The 21,071-nt window shown below is 50.0% G+C and overlaps 1 protein-coding gene across 1 annotated transcript in view; it reads left to right on the forward strand.

The window, feature by feature from the left end:
• Nucleotides 1-21,071, forward strand: part of susd4 (sushi domain containing 4) — a 195,221-nt gene that overhangs the window by 121,165 nt on the left and 52,985 nt on the right. Inside the window, exon 6 of the mRNA XM_087984317.1 lies at nt 18,576-18,755. Coding sequence (XP_087840443.1) covers nt 18,576-18,755 — 180 coding nt within the window. The remainder of the gene's footprint in view (nt 1-18,575; nt 18,756-21,071) is intronic.

Genomic DNA, 21,071 nt, shown 5'->3' on the forward strand with positions numbered 1-21,071 from the left:
GTGTGTGCATGTCAGTGGCTGTACGTGTGTGCGTGTCAGTGGCTGTACGTGTGCGTGTCTATGGTTGTACGTGTGCGTGTCTGTGGCTGTACGTGTGTGTGTGTCAGTGGCTGTACATGTGTGTGTCAGTGGCTGTATGTGCATGTGTCCGTGGCTGTACGTGTGTATGTCCGTGGCTGTACGTGTGTGTGTCAGTGGCTGTACATGTGTGTCAGTGGCTGTACGTGTGTGTGTCCGTGGCTGTACGTGTGTGTGTGTCAGTGGTTGTACGTGTTTGCGCGTCAGTGGCTTTACATGTGTGTGGCTGTACGTGTGCATGTCTGTGGCTGTACATGTGTGCGTGTCAGTGTCTGTACGTGTGTGTGTGTGTGTTAGAGGCTGCACGTGTGAGTGTCCGTGGCTGTACGTGTGTGTGTCTGTGACTGTACGTGTGTGTGTGTCAGTGGCTGTACGTGTGTGTGTGTTAGAGGCTGCACGTGTGAGTGTCCATGGCTGTACGTGTGTGTGTCTGTGGCTGTACGTGTGTGTGTGTCAGTGGCTGTACGTGTGCGCGTGTCAGTGGCTGTATGTGTGTGCGTGTCAGTGGCTGTACGTGTGTGTGTCAGTGGCTGTACGTGTGTGCGTATCAGTGGCTATACGTGTGTGCGTATCAGTGGCTGTACGTGTGTGTCTGTGGCTGTACGTGTGTGTCTGTGGCTGTGCGTGTGTGTCTGTGGCTGTGCGTGTGTGTGTATCCCTGGCTGTACGTGTGTGTGTCTCCGTGGCTGTACGTGTGTGTGTCTCCGTGGCTGTACGTGTGTGTGTCTCCATGGCTGTATGTGTGTGTGTCTCCGTGGCTGTACGTGTGTGTGTCTCCTTGGCTGTACGTGTGTGTCCGGGGCTGTACGTGTGTGTGTCTCCTTGGCTGTACGTGTGTGTGTCTCCTTGGCTGTACGTGTGTGTCCGGGGCTGTACGTGTGTGTGTCTCCTTGGCTGTACGTGTGTGTCCGGGGCTGTACGTGTGTGTGTCTCCTTGGCTGTACGTGTGTGTGTGTCCGTGGCTGTACGTGTGCGTTTCAGTAGCTGTACGATTGTGTTTCAGTGGCTGTGCGCGTGTGTGTCAGTGGCTATACGTGTGCGTATCTGTGGCTGTACGTGTGTGTGTGTCCGAGGCTGTACATGTGTGTGTTCGTGGCTGTACGTGTGTGTGTGTCCGTGGCTGTACATGTGTGCGCGTGTCCGTGGCTGTACGGTGTGTGCGTGTCAGTGGCTGTACGTGTGTGCGTGTCCGTGGCTGTACGTGTGTGTGTCAGTGGCTGTACATGTGCGTGTCAGTGGCTGTACATGTCCGTGGCTGTACGTGTGTGTGTCCGTGGCTGTACGTGTGTGTGTCCATGGCTGTGCGTGTGTGCGTGTCCGTGGCTGTAGGTGTGCGTGTCCGTGGCTGTACGTGTGTGTGTCTGTGGCTGTACATGTGCGTGTCCGTGTCTGTACGTCTGCGTGCCTCTGGCTGTACGTCTGCGTGTCTGTGGCTGTACATGTGCATATCTGTGGCTGTACGTGTGCGTGTCCATGGCTGTATTTGTGTCAGTGGCTGTATTTGTTTGCGTGTCCGTGGTTGTACGTGTGTGTGTCCGTGGTTGTACGTGTGTGTGTGTGTCCGTGGCTGTACATGTGTGTGTCAGTGGCTGTACATGTGTGTGTCAGTGGCTGTACGTGTGTGTCCGTGGCTGTACATGTGTGTCAGTGGCTGTACATGCGTGTCCGTGGCTGTACGTGTGTGTGTCAGTGGCTGTACATGTGCGTGTCAGTGGCTGTACATGTGCGTGTCCGTGGCTGTACGTGTGTGTGTCCATGGCTGTGCGTGTGTGCGTGTCCGTGGCTGTAGGTGTGCGTGTCCGTGGCTGTACGTGTGTGTGTCTGTGGCTGTACATGTGCGTATCTGTGGCTGTACGTGTGTGTGTCTGTGGCTGTACGTGTGCGTGTCCGTGGCTGTACGTGTGTGTGTCTATGGCTGTACATGTGCGTATCTGTGGCTGTACGTGTGTGTGTCTATGGCTGTACATGTGCGTGTCCGTGGCTGTACGTGTGTGTGTCTGTGGCTGTACATGTGCGTATCTGTGGCTGTACGTGTGTGTGTCTATGGCTGTACATGTGCGTGTCCGTGGCTGTACGTGTGTGTGTCTGTGGCTGTACATGTGCGTATCTGTGGCTGTACGTGTGCGTGTCAGTGGCTGTACATGTGCGTGTCCGTGGCTGTACGTGTGTGTGTCCATGGCTGTGCGTGTGTGCGTGTCCGTGGCTGTAGGTGTGCGTGTCCGTGGCTGTACGTGTGTGTGTCTGTGGCTGTACATGTGCGTATCTGTGGCTGTACGTGTGTGTGTCTGTGGCTGTACGTGTGCGTGTCCGTGGCTGTACGTGTGTGTGTCTATGGCTGTACATGTGCGTATCTGTGGCTGTACGTGTGTGTGTCTATGGCTGTACATGTGCGTGTCCGTGGCTGTACGTGTGTGTGTCTGTGGCTGTACATGTGCGTATCTGTGGCTGTACGTGTGCGTGTCTGTGGCTGTACATGTGCGTATCTGTGGCTGTACGTGTGCGTGTCTGTGGCTGTACGTGTGCGTGTCTGTGGCTGTACGTGTGCATGTCCGTGGCTGTACGTGTGTGTATCTGTGGCTGTACGTGTGTGTATCTGTGGCTGTACGTATGCATGTCCGTGGCTGTACGTGTGTGTATCTGTGGCTGTACGTGTGCGTGTCCGTGGCTATACGTGTGCGTGTCAGTGGCTGTATGTGTGCGTATCTGTGGCTGTACGTGTGTGAGTCTGTGGCTGTACTGTAAGTGTCAGTGGCTTTGCGCGCGTGTGTGTCCGTGGCTGTACCTGTGCGTGTCCGTGGCTGTACATGTGCGTGTCCATGGCTGTACATGTCCTTGTTCGTGGCTGTACGTGTGTGTGTGTCCATGGCTGTATGTGTGCGTGTCCATGGCTGTGCCTGTGCATGTCTGTGGCTGTACGTGTGCGTGTCCGTGGCTGTACGTGTGCGTGTCCTTGGTGTACATGTGTGTCCGTGGCTGTGCGTGTGTGTGTCAGTCGCTGTGCGTGTCCATGGCTGTACGTGTGCGTGTCCATGGCTGTACCTGTGCATGTTCGTGGCTGTATGTGTGTGTGTGTCCATGGCTGTACGTGTGCGTGTCCGTGGCTATACCTGTGCGTGTCCGTGGCTGTACATGTGCGTGTTCGTGGCTGTACATGTGCGTGTTCGTGGCTGTACGTGTGTGTGTGTCCATGGCTGTATGTGTGCGTGTCCATGGCTGTGCCTGTGCATGTCCGTGGCTGTACATGTGCGTGTTCGTGGCTGTACGTGTGTGTGTGTCCATGGCTGTACGTGTGCGTGTCCGTGGCTGTACATGTGCTTGTTCGTGGCTGTATGTGTGTGTGTGTCCATGGCTGTACGTGTGCGTGTCCGTGGCTGTATGTGTGCGTGTCCATGGCTGTGCCAGTGCGTGTCCGTGGCTGTACATGTGCTTGTTCGTGGCTGTATGTGTGTGTGTGTCCATGGCTGTAGGTGTGCGTGTCCATGGCTGTGCCTGTGCATGTCTGTGGCTGTACGTGTGCGTGTCCATGGCTGTGCCTGTGCATGTCTGTGGCTGTACGTGTGCGTGTCCATGGCTGTGCCTGTGCATGTCTGTGGCTGTACGTGTGCGTGTCCATGGCTGTGCCTGTGCGTGTCCGTGGCTGTACATGTGCTTGTTCGTGGCTGTATGTGTGTGTGTGTCCGTGGCTGTACGTGTGCGTGTCCGTGGCTGTGCCAGTGCGTGTCCGTGGCTGTGCCAGTGCGTGTCCGTGGCTGTACATGTGCTTGTTCGTGGCTGTATGTGTGTGTGTGTCCATGGCTGTACGTGTGCGTGTCCATGGCTGTGCCTGTGCATGTCTGTGGCTGTACGTGTGCGTGTCCTTGGTGTACATGTGTGTCCGTGGCTGTACGTGTGTGTGTCCTTGGTGTACATGTGTGTCCGTGGCTGTACATGTGTGTGTCCGTGGCTGTACATGTGTGTGTCCGTGGCTGTACGTGTGTGTCCTTGGCTGTACATGTGTGTGTCCGTGGCTGTACAAGTGTGTGTCCGTGGCTGTACGTGTGCGTGTCCTTGGTGTACATGTGTGTCCGTGGCTGTACCTGTGCGTCTCCGTGGCTGTATGTGTGCGTGTCCATGGCTGTACGTGTGCGTGTCCATGGCTGTGCCTGTGCATGTCTGTGGCTGTACGTGTGCGTGTCCATGGCTGTACCTGTGCGTGTCCATGGCTGTACCTGTGCGTGTCCGTGGCTGTACCTGTGCGTGTCCATGGCTGTACGTGTGCGTGTCCATGGCTGTACGTGTGCGTGTCCATGGCTGTACGTGTGTGTCCGTGGCTGTACGTGTGCGTGTCCGTGGCTGTACGTGTGTGTAAATAAAGGGATCATTGCCCTCCCCCCCGCCATGTCATGGCCACATGACACAGAATGCTGCCTGACCCAATGGCACTGAGTAATGCTATGGAACAGCTCCAGGTCTGTTTGTAGACCCACCATCTCAGTTTGATTGTACACTCACAAAAACACAAAGTACACGGCATCCATCTGGACTGTAGACATTGTGTGATGTTAGAGTACACATTCAGTTCTGGGCTGTGAGGCAGCAGAGCGGGCACTCAGTGCGCTGTCATTCCCCAGCGCTGCTGGGAACTCCCTGCAGCTTGTTAGCTGTGTTGGTGAAGCATTGAAATCTGTCGTCACTGACCTAGTTACACCGTGTGGAAATGCTCAAGGTGTTCCATCTTCACTGTTTAAAATCTCTCTGCAACGTGAAGTGACAGGGACCAGGTGCCAAACACTAACCTGTTTTTGTAGGAAGCACCTTGCTACTTTTGAGAGCTTCCCTTTACTGAGTGATACCATGTCGTTGTCCAGGGGGTTCTGCCAAGGCAGAGGTTCTCAGGCCCAATCTACTCAGCACCGAATCTATACTCCCAAACTGAGAGAGAGGGAGAGAGCCGTTCGCACAGCCAATCTCCGAGCCTGTGTGGTTGATCCCATTACAGAGGTTACATCAGTAGACAGTCTTTGTGGAGACGCCTCTGTCATCCGGCTTGGTCATCATTTTCAAGAATGAAAGCTGAAAGTGCTGGAGAAACTCAGCAGGTCTGGCAGCACCCGAGGGGAGAGAAACTAAGTTAATGTTTCTTTTCTGAGTTCTGAAGAAGAATCAAACCAGACTCAAAGTGTTAAAGGTGTTTCTTTCTCCACCGACCTCAAGGAGTCAGAGAGTCCTCCAGCATGGAGACCGGCCCTTCACCCAGACTGGTCCATGCTGAGCAAATTATCTGTTCACACTAACCCCATTTCCCTGCACTTGGCCCATACCCTTCTAATCCTTTCCTAATCCATGTATTTGTCCAAATGCCTTTTAAATGGTGTTAATGTACCTGCCTCAACCTCTTCCACAGGCAGCTCATTCCATATGGGTACCACCCTCTGTGTAAAATACTCCCCCTTGGCTTACCCTTTATTCTTTCCCGTCTAACCTTAAACTGACACCCGTAGACCTCGGTTCCCCAACCCTGGGAAGAAGACGGACTGCATTCTCCCTACCCATGCCTCCCATGATCATCTCCACCTCTATAAGATCCCCCTCCCCTCAGTCTCCATCACTGTAAGGGAAAGGTCCGAGACAGACCTGCTGCCAGACTTGCTGGGTTCTCCGACATTTCCTGGTTTTATTTCCAATATCCAGCGTCTGCATAGTTTTGCTTTAAATAGAACATTTCAGGGAATGGAATCAGATGGGGGAGAATTCTGCAAAAACCTGCCCCTTTACCTCAGTTTCCAACAGTGACATCCCTTTACATATTTACAACCGAGTTCGGAAATCAGGGCCTCACACCGAATAGGACATCACATCAACATATCCTGTAATGGGTGTGTGTGAGTCCGAGAGGGTGAGTCCGCGGGGGAGGGGGGGGGGTGGGTGTGAGTCCGAGAGGGTGAGTCCGCGGGGGAGGGGGGGGGGGGGGTGGGTGTGAGTCCGAGGGGGTGAGTGCAGGTCCGAGGGGGTGAGTGTGGGTCCTAGGGGGTGAGTGCGAGTCCGAGGGGGTGAGTGCGGGTCCGAGGGGGTGAGTGCGGGTCCTAGGGGGTGAGTGCGAGTCCGAGGGGGTGAGTGCGAGTCCGAGGGGGTGAGTGCGGGTCCGAGGGGGTGCGTGCGGGTCCGAGGGGGTGAGTGCGGGTCCGAGGGGGTGAGTGCGGGTCCGAGGGGGTGAGTGCGAGTCCGAGGGGGTGAGTGCGGGTCCGAGGGGGTGCGTGCGGGTCCGAGGGGGTGAGTGCGAGTCCGAGGGGGTGAGTGCGAGTCCGAGGGGGTGAGTGCGAGTCCGAGGGGGTGAGTGCGAGTCCGAGGGGGTGAGTGTGGGTCCGAGGGGGTGAGTGTGGGTCCGAGGGGGTGAGTGTGGGTCCGAGGGGGTGAGTGCGGGTCCGAGGGGGTGAGTGAGGGTCCGAGGGGGTGAGTGTGGGTCCGAGGGGGTGAGAGCGAGTCCGAGGGGGTGAGTGCGGGTCCGAGGGGGTGAGTGCGGGTCCGAGGGGGTGAGTGCGGGTCCGAGGGGGTGAGTGCGGGTCCGAGGGGGTGAGTGCGGGTCCGAGGGGGAGAGTGCGGGTCCGAGGGGGTGCGTGCGGGTCCGAGGGGGAGAGTGCGGGTCCGAGGGGGTGCGTGCGGGTCCGAGGGGGTGCGTGCGGGTCCGAGGGGGTGCGTGCGGGTCCGAGGGGGTGCGTGCGGGTCCGAGGGGGAGAGTGCGGGTCTGAGGGGGTGAGTGCGGGTCCGAGGGGGAGAGTGCGGGTCTGAGGGGGTGAGTGCGGGTCTGAGGGGGTGAGTGCGAGTCCGAGGGGGTGAGTGCGGGTCTGAGGGGGTGAGTGTGGGTCCGAGGGGGAGAGTGTGGGTCCGAGGGGGAGAGTGCGGGTCCGAGGGGGTGAGAGCGAGTCCGAGGGGGTGAGTGCGAGTCCGAGGGGGAGAGTGCGAGTCCGAGGGGGTGAGTGCGGGTCCGAGGGGGTGAGTGCGGGTCTGAGGGGGTGAGTGCGGGTCTGAGGGGGTGAGTGCGGGTCCGAGGGGGAGAGTGTGGGTCCGAGGGGGAGAGTGTGGGTCCGAGGGGGAGAGTGCGGGTCCGAGGGGGTGAGTGCGGGTCCGAGGGGGAGAGTGCGGGTCCGAGGGGGAGAGTGCGGGTCCGAGGGGGTGAGTGCGGGTCTGAGGGGGTGAGTGTGGGTCCGAGGGGGTGAGTGCGGGTCCGAGGGGGTGAGTGCGAGTCCGAGGGGGTGAGTGCGAGTCCGAGGGGGTGAGTGCGGGTCCGAGGGGGAGAGTGCGGGTCCGAGGGGGTGAGTGCGAGTCCGAGGGGGTGAGTGCGGGTCCGAGGGGGAGAGTGCGGGTCTGAGGGGGTGAGTGTGGGTCCGAGGGGGAGAGTGCGGGTCTGAGGGGGTGAGTGCGAGTCCGAGGGGGTGAGTGCGAGTCCGAGGGGGTGAGTGCGAGTCCGAGGGGGTGAGTGTGGGTCCGAGGGGGTGAGTGTGGGTCCGAGGGGGTGAGAGCGAGTCCGAGGGGGTGAGTGCGGGTCCGAGGGGGTGAGTGCGGGTCCGAGGGGGTGAGAGCGAGTCCGAGGGGGTGAGTGCGGGTCCGAGGGGGTGAGTGCGGGTCCGAGGGGGTGAGTGCGGGTCCGAGGGGGTGAGTGTGGGTCCGAGGGGGTGAGAGTGAGTCCGAGGGGGTGAGTGCGGGTCCGAGGGGGAGAGTGTGGGTCCGAGGGGGTGAGTGTAGGTCCGAGGGGGTGAGTGTGGGTCCGAGGGGGTGAGAGCGAGTCCGAGGGGGTGAGTGCGGGTCCGAGGGGGTGAGTGCGGGTCCGAGGGGGTGAGTGCGGGTCCGAGGGGGTGAGTGTGAGTCCGAGGGGGTGAGTGTGAGTCCGAGGGGGTGAGTGCGGGTCCGAGGGGGTGCGTGCGGGTCCGAGGGGGTGAGTGCGAGTCCGAGGGGGTGAGTGCGAGTCCGAGGGGGTGAGTGTGAGTCTGAGGGGGTGAGTGTAGGTCCAAGTGGTGAGTGTGAGTCCGAGGGGGTGACGGTGGGTCCGGCTGAGTGAGTGTGAGTCCAGGTGTGTGAGCTTGTGAGTGTGAGCCATTGAGTGAGTGTGAGCCTGTGATTGTGTGTGAGTCCAACAGTGTGAACCTGAGTGAGTGAGTGAGCCTGTGTGTGTGTGTGAGTTTGTGTGTGAGTGTGAGTCTGTGAGTGAGTGAGTGAGTCTGTTAGTGTGAGTCTGAGTTTGTGAGTCTGAGTGAGTGAGTGAGTGTGTCTGTGAGGGGGTGTGAGTCTGTGAGTGAGTGTGAGCCAGTGAGTCTGTGTGTGTGTGAGTCTGTGAGTGAGTGTGAGCCTGTGAGTGTGTGAGCCTGCGAGTGTGAGCCAGTGAGTCTGTGTGTGTGAGTCAGTGAGTGAGTGAGTGTGAGTCAGTGAGTGAGTGAGTGTGAGCCTGTGAGTGAGTGTGAGCCTGTGAGTGAGTCGGGCGTGATTGTTAGTGATTTTCTTGCTAGTGAAATCAGTGTTAGTTTGGGAATGTGAATAATAAATCTCTTCATGGAGCCTCTATCAGCTCTGTACCCTGTGATGATTGTAACTCAGTCGTGATGGTCAGGAACATCTGTCACTCGACCAGGTGAAAAGAAGTTTCAGTACAGATCAAATTCAAATCCATTTGCCATGTATTAATGCCTTTTGTCATTTTATCTGCTCTGTCTTGCCTTCCCACACCATGGATTATATTCGCAAACTGGAACAAGTTCTTCTGATGGCTGATTTATTTGGCTGGTGTTTATTAACCTGGTTTTATTAACCTGGTGTTGTGTGATTTTTAACTTTGTACACCCCAGTCCAACACCGGCATCTCCAAATCATGATTTATTTGACTGTATTGTTCCCAGGTCTGATTCCTGGGAACTGGTGCCTATTAGCAGTTCCTACCACCAGTTTTTACGTCTGCTTTTATTTAATCAGGGTGTTGTCCACTTTACAAAATCCTTGTTACAACTCCAGGCTGTTATCTAGCAAATTCACCAAGGACCGTACAAGTTTATCAGATTCTCAAACTGCAGTTGAAAGAAAACGGAGTTATATATTTCAATGGTATGAGGCAGGAACTTTCAAAAATTGATTGGAATAGACTGTTCACAGGTAAAAGGACGTCTGGCAAGTGGGAGGTGTTCAAGAGTGCGATGGCAAGAGTTCAGAGGCATTACATTCCTGTCAGAGTGAAGGGTTAGGCTGGTAAGGTTAGGGAACGATGGATGAATAAAGATATTGAGGCTCTCGTCGAGAATATAAGAGATTCATATTTTAGATATAGACAACTTGGTTCAATTAAATCTCCTAATCAATGTAAAGAGTTTAGGGGAGTACTGAAGAGACAAATCAGGAAGGGGATATGAGAAAGCATTGACAGATAAGGGGAAGGATAATCCAAAGAGATTCTCCAAACACATTAAGAACAAAAGAGTAACTAGAGAAGGTTAGGGCCCCTTAAAGATCAAGGAGGTCATCTTTGAACCCCTGGAGATGGGAGAATTTTTTGTGTCAGTTTTTACTGTGTAGAAAGAAATGGAGTCCAGAGAATGTAGAGAAATAAACTTTGTTGTTTTAAAAATAGTTCACATTACAGAAGAGAAGGTTCAAGAAGTCTTTGAGAATATAAAGGTGGATAAATCTCCGGGACATGATCTAATGTATCCCAGAATGTGGTGGGAAGTAAGGGAGGAAACTACGAGACCCCTTGCAGAAATATTTGTGTCACCTATAACTACAGGTGAGATGCCTGATGATTGCAGGGTGGGTAATGTCATACCTTTGTTTACGAAATGATGTAAGGAGAAACCGGGAAACCATAGGCCTGTGTTGGTCGGTAAGTTGTTGGAAGTGATTATAAAAGTTAGGATTTATGGACATTTAGAGAAGCAAAAATTGATTAGGGATAGTCAGCATGGTTTTGTGAGGAAAATTGTGTTTCACAATTTTTTTTGAATAAGTTATCAAAAAGATTGATGGTGGCAGAGCAGTAGATGTTTGTTTCAACTTTAGTAAACCCTTTCACAAGATTCCTCATGGTAGACTAATTAGTAAAGTTAGCTCACAAGGGATTCAGGTTGAGCTTGCCAATTGGATACAAAGTTGGCTTAACAGCAGGAGACAGTGAGTAATGGTGGACGGTTGCTTTTCAGACTGGAGGCCTGTGACCAGCGGTGTTCCCCAGGAATCGGTTCTGGGTCCTCTGTTGTTTATCATTTATAGAAATGGTATGGATGCAAATAAAAAAGGTTAGTAAATTTGTGGATGACATCAAAATTAGTGCTAAAATGGACAGTGAGAAAAGGTTTTCTAAGATTACAAAAGGATTTTGATCAAATAGGCACAAGGATTAGGCTTATACCATTAATGGTAGGGTTTTGGGTTGTGTTGTAGAACAGAGGTACCTAGGGGTTCAGGTATATAGTGCCTTAAAGTTTACATCACATGGAGACAGGGTGATTAAAAGGTGTTTAGTGCGCCTGCCTTCATTACTAAGTCCTTTTGAGAATAGGAATTGGGACGTTATGTTGAGGTTATACAGGACATAGGTGAGGCCTTTTCTGGGGTACTGTGTGCAGTCTGGTAGCCCAGTTATAGGAAGGATATTATTAAACTGGAGAGGGTTCAGAAGAGATTTACCAGGATGTTGCCAGGTAGGGAAGGTCAGAGTTCTAAAGAAAGGCTGGATAGGCTGGGACCTTTTTAACTGGGACATAGGAGGTTGAGAGGTGACCTGACAGAAGTTTATAAAATAATGAGAGGTACAGGTAGACGTGATGGTTGTTGTCTTTTGCCTAAGATGGGAAATTTCAAGGCCAGGGGGTACATCTTTAAGGTGAGAGGAGAAAGATTTTAAAAAAGATGTAGGAGACACATGTTTAACACAGAGGGAGGTTCACATGTGGAAAGAACTTCCTGAGGAAATGGTGGATGTGGGCACAATTCCAATGTTTAAAAGGTATTTGGATAAGTACATAAGTAGGGAAGATTTGGAGAGATATGAGCCAGGTTGGTGGGACTACTTTAGTTTGGGATTACAGTCGGTATGGACTGGATAGATGGCAGGGTCTGTATGACACTGTGACAAGATTACACTTGTCCAATGTACTATATTGAGTGGTACAGATCTTTGATCTCTGACCTACTATTTTTTAAAAGGGTAAGTCAAATATAATTATGAACAGCACCTTCTGGGCCCTTGTATCAAAATAAAACACAAACTGACAGTTGAACAGAACCATATTTAATGGGACAGGGACTTACTAAATGACAGGCATGACACTCCCCAGCCTCTGCAATGCCCACTGGTCACAAATCCTCAGTATCAAGGAAGGAGGCAAAGAGGACCAGGACACCCCTCCTCAGCACCCCTCCTAACCCTTCCACCCAACCTCACTATTGGTACATGAGAGCATGAGAAATAGAAGCAGTATTAACCCCTTCTGAAACCCATCCCACCTCATAACTATAAATCCCACGCCATTCCCATTTACATCAATGTCCCCTCGTAACCTCAATGGTACCATCTACGTAACCCCATGATTCTTAATGCCACCTCCCCACCCATCTCCAAAGCCCTTTATAACTTGTATGCTAATTTAGTGCCAAATCATGTTAATATATTCCCATCTACAATGCCAACCCTGCCATGGGTAGATCTTAGGAACAATGCAGAGATGAGAAAAATGAACTTTGATTGAATAGCATGTATTGCAGATTTCATTACGTTGAGTACAACACTCTCATTCTTAACATACATTTACTACGTCAGAATTCCATCACCTCAGTAACACTTCATAAAAACATTTCATTGAAGTGTCTCAAACTCACATTAAACAGTCAAAACCACTTGTAGCTGTTAATTAAACAGTGATGGGAAGGTAACCCATGATTTTAATAGATCCTTCTGAAATCTATAATCCTTGATTATAATGGATCCAGGTTGCAGTTATCCAATGTTGGAAAAGCTCAAGCCAATCTCAACAGACAGATTATCACTTTTTTTAACTGTCCAGATATTTTAAAAGAGCAAGAGATTTAATTGTTTTAATGGTTGTTTTGATGGCTTTAACAGTTATAGTCATAAAGTCATACAGCACCTTAACAGATCCTTAGCTTTAACCAGTCCATGCTGAACATAATCCCAAATTAGATTACCTGCTCCTGGCCTATATCATTCCAAACCTTTCCTAGTCATGGCCTTATCCAAATGTATTTTAAAATTGTAAATTTAAAAAGTTAATTCCACACGTGAACTGGTGGTGGTGGAGGGTTGTTTTCAGACTGGAGGCCTGTGACCAGTGGAGTGCCACAATGATCGGTGCTGGGTTCTATACTTTTCATCATTTATATCAGTGATTTGGATGCGAGCATAAGAGGTACAGTTAGTAAGTTTGCAAATGACACCAAAATAGTGGACAGCGATGAGGGTTACCTCAGATTACAACAGGATCTGGACCAAATGGGCCAATGGGCTGAGAAGTGGCAGATGGAGTTTAATTCAGATAAATGTGAGGTGCTGCATTTTGGGAAAGCAAATCTTAGCAGGACTTATACACTTAATGGTAAGGTCCTAGGGACAATGAGACCTTGGAGTGCAGGTTCATAGCTCCTTGAAAGTGGAGTCGCAGGTAGATAGGATAGTGAAGAAGGTGTTTGGTATGCTTTCCTTTGATTGGTCAGAGTATTGAATACAGGAGTTGGGAGGTCATGTTGCGGCTGTACAGGACATTGGTTCAGCCAGGTTTGGAATATTGCGTGCAATTCTGGTCTCCTTCCTATCGGAAGGATGTTGTGAAACTTGAAAGGATTCAGAAAAATTTACAAGGATGTTGCCAGGGTTGGAGGATTTGAGCTATAGGGAGAGGCTGAACAGGCTGGGGCTGTTTTCCCTGGAGCGTCGAAGGCTGAGGGGTGATCTTATAGAGGTTTATAAAATCATGAGGGGCGTGGATAGGATAAATCGACAAAGTCTCTTCCCTAGGGTGAGTGAGTTCAGAACTAGAGGGCAAAGGTTTAGGGTGAGAGGGGAAAGATATAAAAGAGACCTAAGGGGCAACTTTTTCACGCAGAGGGTGGTATGTGTATGGAATGAGCTGCCAGAGGAAGTGGTGGAGGCTGGTACAATTGCAACATTTAAGAGGCATTTGGATGGGTATATGAATAGGAAGGGTTTGGGGTGCTGGTAAGTGGGACGAGATTGGGTTGGGATATCTGATTGGCATGGACGGGTTGGACTGAAGGGTTTGTTTCCATGCTGTACATCTCTATGACTCTATGAACTACCCTCTGTGTAAAACAATTGCTTGTCATGTCTTTTTTGACTTGTTGCCCTCTTACCTTAAAATCTGCCCCCTGTTTTTGAGATCCCTCACCCTGGGGAAAATGTGCACCCCACTCTAGGGAAAAGACAGTGGAGTTTGACAGCGTTTGATAATTCAATGTCAGTGATTTTTGAGATTTGTAGCTCAAATTGATGAGAAGTTTGTATGTTAGCTCACTGAGCTGGAAGGTTTGTTTTCAGATGTTTCGTCACCATGACTCGGTAACATCATCAGTGAGCGTTTCCAGTGAAGCGCTGGTGGTATACCCTACCTCTATTTATAGGTCTTGGTTTCTAAGATGGGCGATGTCATTTCTGGGAGAAAGTGAGGACTGCAGATGCTGGAGATCAGAGCTGAAAATGTTTTGCTGGAAAAGCGCAGCAGGTCAGGCAGCATCCAAGAAGCAGGAGAATTGACGTTTTGAGCATGAGCCCTTCTTCAGGAATGAGGAAAGTGTGCCAAGCAGGCTAAGATAAAAGGTAGGGAGGAGGGACTTGGGGGAGGGGCGTTGGAATTGCGATAGGTGGAAGGAGGTTAAGGTGAGGGTGATAAGGTGAGGATAATAGGCCGGAGTGGGGGTGGGGGTGGAGAGGTCAGGAAGAAGATTGCAGGTTAGGAAGGTGGTGCTGAGTTTGAGGATTGGGATTGAGACAAGGTGGGGGGGAGGGGAAATGAGGAACCTGGAGAAGTCTGAGTTCATCCCTTGTGGTTGGAGGGTTCCTAGGCGGAAGATGAGGTGCTCTTCCTCCAGCCGTCGTGTTGCTATGGTCTGGTGTTGGAGGAGTCCAAGGACCTGCATGTCCTTGGTGGAGTGGGAGGGGGAGTTGAAGTGTTGAGCCACGGGGTGGTTGGGTTGGTTGGTCCAGGTGTCCCAGAGGTGTTCTCTGAAATGTTCCACAAGTAGGCGGCCTGTCTCCCCAATAGAGAGGAGACCACATCGGGTGCAGCGGATGCAGTAAATGATGTGTGTGGAGGTGCAGGTGAATTTGTGGCGGATATGGAAGGATCACCCATTTCCTGTTCTATTTTTCAAGGGAAGGTGAATAGGGTCGAAGTCGATGTGTTTATTGATGGAGTTCTGGTTAGAAAGCCGTGCCTCTAAGAATTCTCGTGTGCCTTTGTTTCACCTTCCGAGGATGTGTGTGTTGTCCCAGTCAAAGTGGTGTCTTCTTTGTCTGTATGTACAGAAACTAGTGAGAGTGGGTCATGTCTTTTGGTGGCCAGTTGGTGTTCATGTATCCTGGTGGCAAGTTTCCTGCTAGTTTGTCCGATGTAGAGTTTTTTACAGTTCTTGCATGGTATCTTGTAAATTACGTTAGTTTTGCTGGTGGTATCGAATGGGTCCTTTTGGTTTATTAGTCGCTGGTTAAGTCTGTTGGTAGGTTTGTGGGCTATCACGATGCCAAGGGGTCTGAGTAGTCTGGAAGTCATTTCTGATACATCTTTGACGTGAGGTAATGTGGCTGTAGGTTTTGGTTGTGTTGTGCCTGCTTGTTTGGGTTTGTTTCTGAGGAATCAGTGAATTGTGTTTAATGGATACACGTTTTTCTTGAAAACATTGTATAGATAGTTTTCTTCTGCTTTTCTTGGGTGCAGCAGTGTGATGTCGTTCTGTATCAGTTTGACAGGCAGCTACACTTTTTTAAACACAGACATATTGATGTGGTTCTGTTCGCCGAGCTGGAAGTTTTTGTTGCAAACGTTTCGTCCCCTGTCTAGGTGACATCCTCAGTGCTTGGGAGCCTCCTGTGAAGCGCTTCTGTGGTGTTTCCTCCGGCATTTATAGTGGCCTGTCCCTGCCGCTTCCGGTTGTCAGTTTCAGCTGTCCGCTGTCGTGGCCGGTATATTGGGTCCAGGTCGATGTGTTTGTTGATGGAGTTTGTGAATGAGTGCCATGCTTCTAGGAATTCCCTGGCTGTTCTTTGTTCAGAGAACATCTCTGAAATGACAGCCAGACTACTGCGACCACTAGGACTTATAACGGCACACAAACCAACAGCCACGCTCAGACAACAACTCACCAGAACGAAGGACCCGATACCCAGCATGAGCAAAACTAACGTAGTGTACAAAATCCCATGCAAGGACTGCACAAAACACTATATAGGACAAACAGGAAGACAGCTAACGATCCGCATCCATGAACACCAACTAGCCACGAAACGATACGACCAGCTATCCTTAGTAGCCACACACGCAGACGACAAGCAACATGAATTCGACTGGGACAACACTACCATTATAGGGCAAGCCAAACAAAGAACAGCCAGGGAATTCCTAGAAGCATGGCACTCATCCACAAACTCCATCAACAAACACATCGACCTGGACCCAATATACCGGCCACTACAGCGGACAGCTGAAACTGACAACCGGAAGCGGCAGGGACAGGCCACTATAAATGCCGGAGGAAACACCACAGAAGCGCTTCACAGGAGGCTCCCAAGCACTGAGGATGTCACCTAGACAGGGGACGAAACGTTTGCAACAAAAACTTCCAGCTCGGCGAACAGAACCACAGCAACGAGCACCCGAGCTACAAATCTTCTCCGAAACTTTGAACACAGACATATTGACTTTGAACAATTGAAAGGCTCACCTGACCTTTCCCAAATGGGGTCATCCTTCAGGTCACGTACCTTTCCAAGGTGTGCTTTACCTGCATTAAGGGGCAGTTTGTCTCACCAAATGGATGACAGAATCCAACTCACAGAGTCCTTCACTTGAGGAGTATTCTAGATATCCAAGAACAAGTGGCACGGTGGCTCTGTGGTTAGCACTGCTGCCTCACAGCACCAGGGACCCGGGTTCAATTCCCGCCTCGGGCACCTGTCTGTGTGGAGTTTGCACATTCTCCCCGTGTCTGCGTGGGTTTCCTCCGGGTGCTCCGGTTTCCTCCCACAGTCCAAAGGTATGCAGGTTAGGTGAATTGGCCATGCTAAATTGCCCGTAGTGTTAGCTATATTAATCAGGGGGAAATATAGGGCAGGGGACCAGATCTGGGTAGGTTACTCTTCAGAGGGTCAGTGTGGCCTTGTTAGGCTGAAGGGCCTGTAGGGAATCTCACCAGAATGTTCAAGTATGTTATCCCATTACCCTCCCTAATTGGTACTGTGGCTGGGGCAGCACTATTGCCTATCCCTATTTGGTCCATGTGGCTTGTTCAGAGCATTTCAGAGGGCAGTTCAGAGCCAGCCACATTGCTGTGGGTCTGGAGTCACTTGTAGGCCAGAACAGGTAAGGATGGCAGCTTTCCTTCCTTAAAGGACATTAATGAATCAGACGGGCTTTTACAACATTGGCTCGTGGTACGTGGTCACCATTCGGCTAACGTTTCCTTTACTTCCAGAATTTTATTGAATTGTGTTTTCACTGCCATGGTTGATTGAACCCATGCCCCAACATCATTAGTTGGGGCTTGAATTAAAGGTTGTACATTTAAAACTGAGATGAGGAGGAATTTCTTCTCTCAGATGGTTGTCCTTTCCCACAGAGGACTATCAAGGGTTAATCATTAAGTTTATTCAAAGTGGAGATTAATTTTTAATCAGTAAGACAATCGAGGGTTCTGGAGTAAAGATAGGAAAGTGGAGTTGAAGATCAGCCAAGATCTCATTGAATGGTGGAGCAGACTCGATGGGCTGAATGGCCCAGTTCAGCTGCCACATCTTATGGTCTTATTGCTAGTTGGCCCTTGCCTCCCCCTGTATATTGTATCTGCACATTGTCCTTCAGTGAATCATAGACAGGGATACTCAGGTATAGATTCCCATCTCCACTATCCATTCCCTCAGCCTTTAAAAAATACTTGGAACATCTGATTCTTCAACCTGACATGTTTCCACATGACATTCTATCTGCCATCTTCTCCTCCATTCAATAAGTCTGGCCAAATTCTCCTGAAGCTGCTTTCCACCTTCCTCATGACACAATATGTTTCCATCTCTTCAGGAAGCCTTTATTGAAAATGTTCTGAAAATCCAAGTATACTATGTCCATTGACTTCCCTTTATCAATTCTGTTTGTAACATCCTCAAACAAATTGCACAGCGTCTTCCAACACAAATCACCATTTACAAATTCATGCTGACTATATCCAGTCAGATCATTATTATCCATCTATTTATCAGATTAGTTATAGATTTGAGCATCTTTCCAGCCACAATGGCTAACAGTTCCTCATGTTCTCTTTCACTCTCTTCTTAAATAGCATAATGTTATTTGATATTTTTCCAACCTGCAGGAACCACTCCAGAATCTATATAGTTTTGGAAGATGACCATCAATGAATCCATGATCCCCATAGTGACCTCTTTCAACATTCTGAGAGGAGGAATGTTAGCTCCTGGGGAATTATAAACTTTCAGTCCCATTGCTGCAGCACAACCCTCTTACCAAGATTTACTTGCATTCATTCCTCATTCACCAATGTCCCTCTGATTCTGGGATATTATTTATATCTTCCTCAATAACGACAAAGTTGTGTGTGAGCGTGAGTGTGTGTGAGTATGTGTGTGTGCGTGTCTGTCTGTCTGTCCACATGTGCACCTACACACGCCCCTACGCAGACACCTACACACACTCTGCACACTCACACATCTTAATGCACACCCACTCACAGTTACATATGCACACATTCTAATGCATTCACCAACATGACACCGACATAACCTACTGGCATACAGACAACAAATGCCCCAAAACACAGACTGACACACAACATACACATTCATGCTATCACACATATAGATAGATCTTTTGCAAACATTAGACCAATCCAAGTTTCATCCATCTTTGAATGGACCTAAACAAATATTTCTTTTCGCTGTTTACTTCCCAATGTTTCTCTTTCCATTTCATTGGATTCTACCTCAGATTTTCCTCCCTCTCTTTTGCTTTGCTTAGTTTAACTCTGACCTTGTTTGTCCTGAAGGCCCCTATTGCTAACTTGCAGTCTCTATTCACTGTGACTTCCTGCTCGGCGTGGCGTCACTACCTGCCCATGCATGAGTTGGGTCTGCCGTGTGAGAGATGAGCTGACCTTTGCAGAGTTTGAGCCGAGCGTGAAGCTGAGCTCTCAGGAGAGAGGATGAACACCAACGAGAGAGTGGAAGGCAGGGTGGGTCACGCCTTTGCTTCCATGATTCTGACCGCCTGTTTCTTCACTTGAAGTGACGGTGTGCCCTGTGCCGTACATCGAAGATGCCGATGTGTACAACAACACCTACCGGCCTGGTGACCAGCTCACTGTCAGCTGTCACCGAGGATTCCAGATCCGTTACCCAGACATGGAAAACATGGTAACTCTGTGCCCAGATGATGGGATTTGGGACAACCTGCCCACCTGCCAAGGTATGTATGCCATCAATCAGGTGACGAGAGACCTCTGCCATGTCAGTGGGGCCTGTCTGCTGTATGTGGGCCATACCCATAGGCACAATCCAGTTATCCTGTGGGAGCTGGGGCTGGGGGTTTGGGGTGAACAGAATGGCAGCCAGCAGCTCCTCATCCCGATTCATGTGAAGCCCCCTCCCCCTGAAGGGGCGGCACGGTGGCACAGTGGTTAGCACTGCTGCCTCACAGCGCCAGAGACCCGGGTTCAATTCCCGCCTCAGGCGACTGACTGTGTGGAGTTTGCACATTCTCCCCGTGACTGTGTGGATTTCTTCCGAGTGCTCCGGTTTCCTCCCACAGTCCAAAAGATGTGCAGGTTGCGTGATTTGGCCATGCTAAATTGCCCATAGTGTTAGGTGCATTAGTCAGAGGGAAATGGGTCTGGGTGGGTTACTCTTCAGAGGGTCGGTGTGGACTTGTTGGGCCGAAGGGCCGGTTTCCACACTGTAGGGAATCTAATCTAAAAAATAATCCTGGGAGAAACTGTAATTGAGACGCTCTCCATCTCCAGTTTTGAAGAGCCTGCCGAGATCTCTAGCCAGTGCCGAGAGCTGGCAATGCTGTGACGATGAACAGTTTGAGTATCTGTGGAGGTGCATGGCAGAGGGGAAGATAACGTGGTGATCCGAGAGAATGGCAGTTGTGAATAAGGGCAGAGTCGTGATAGGGGGAAATCGGGTCTGACAAACTTCCTGGAATTCTTTGAGGAGTTAACAAGCAGGATAGATAAAGGGGGAAGCACTGGATGTAATATATTCAGATTTTCGTTTGATAAGGTACCATACATTAGGTGACTTAGTAAGATAAGAGCCCATGGTGCTCGAGGCAATATATCCACATGGATAACAAATTAGCTAACTAATACAAAGTGGAAAGTTGGGATAAAGAGAGCATTTTCAGGATGGCAAACTGTAATAGGTGGAAGTGCAACAAGGATTAGTGCTGGGGGCCAGCATTATTTACAATATAGATTCATGGCTTGGGTGAGGAAAGTAAATGCACTATAACTTAAGTCTGCAGATGTTACAAAAATAAGTGGGAAGGAGAGTGGTGAGAGTGACACAAAGAATCTGCAGAGGGACGTAGACAGGTTTATAAAAGGAATTAGAAAAAGGTAGGGAAATTTACCAGTGGAACAAATTTAAAAGCTTTGTATCTAACTGCATGAAGCATTCACACTAAATGTAATCGCACAGATAGATGTAAACAGGTACGATATAATTGTGATCAGGGAGACACAGTTACAGGGTGAATGTGGATGGGAACTGAATGTCCCGGGGTATTCAGGCAAAAAAGGAAAAGGTGGTGGAGTGACATTGCTGGATAAAGAGGAAATTAACACATTAGTGAGAAAGGATATGAGCTCTGGCTATGTGGAGTCTGTATGGAGAGAGTTGAGAAATACCAAGGGGCAGAAAACATTAGTGGGTGTCATATACAGACCCTCAAACTGCAGCGGTGATGGTGGCAATGGTACTGAACAGGGAATTAGAGATGCAGGTGATAAGGGAATATTGGTGATCATAGGTGATTTTAATCTGCACATAGATTGGGCTGATAAATTAGCCACAATATCATAGAGGAGGAATTCCTGGAGTGTATATGGGACGGTTTTCTTGAGCAATATGTGGAGGAACCAACCAGTGAGCAGGCCATCTTAGACTGGGTACTGTGTAATGAGAGCGGAATCATTGCCAATCTAGCTGTGTGACACCCCTTGGGGATGAGTGACCATAACATCCAGGTGGAGAGTGAGGTCGTTGATTTGGAGACTAGGGTGTTGAATCTTAATAAAGGAAAACCTGTGAAGATATGAGGCTTGAGTTGGCCTTGATAGACTTGAGAGAATTACTTGAAGTGGATAAGCAATTCAAGTAATGCAAGGGGGAGCTGCAACAACTGTTTATTCCTGTCCGACACAAAGGCATGATGGGTAAGAGGGCCAATCCATGGATTACAAAGGAAATTAGCGATAGTATCCAATCTGAGTAAGGTTGGCCAAGAAAAGCAATGGGGCTGAGGACTGGGAGCAGTTCGGAATTCAACAAAGAAGGACCAAAGGATTGATGAAGATGGGAAAATACAGACCGAAAGGATGCTTGCAGGGAACATGAAGGCTGACACAAAGAGTTTCTATTGGTACATGAAGAGAACAAGATTGGTGAAGACAAATGTAGGTCCCCTACAGACAGAAATGGGGGGATGTATAATAGGAGACAAAGAAATGGCTGTGTAACTGAATAGATAAGACAAAGAAAATTTACAGCCCAGGAA

The sequence above is a fragment of the Chiloscyllium plagiosum genome, unplaced genomic scaffold (assembly GCF_037043375.1).
Source record: "Chiloscyllium plagiosum isolate Xiang-an unplaced genomic scaffold, Cpla_swu_hap1 HiC_scaffold_3, whole genome shotgun sequence".
NCBI classification, from domain to species: Eukaryota; Metazoa; Chordata; class Chondrichthyes; order Orectolobiformes; family Hemiscylliidae; genus Chiloscyllium; species Chiloscyllium plagiosum.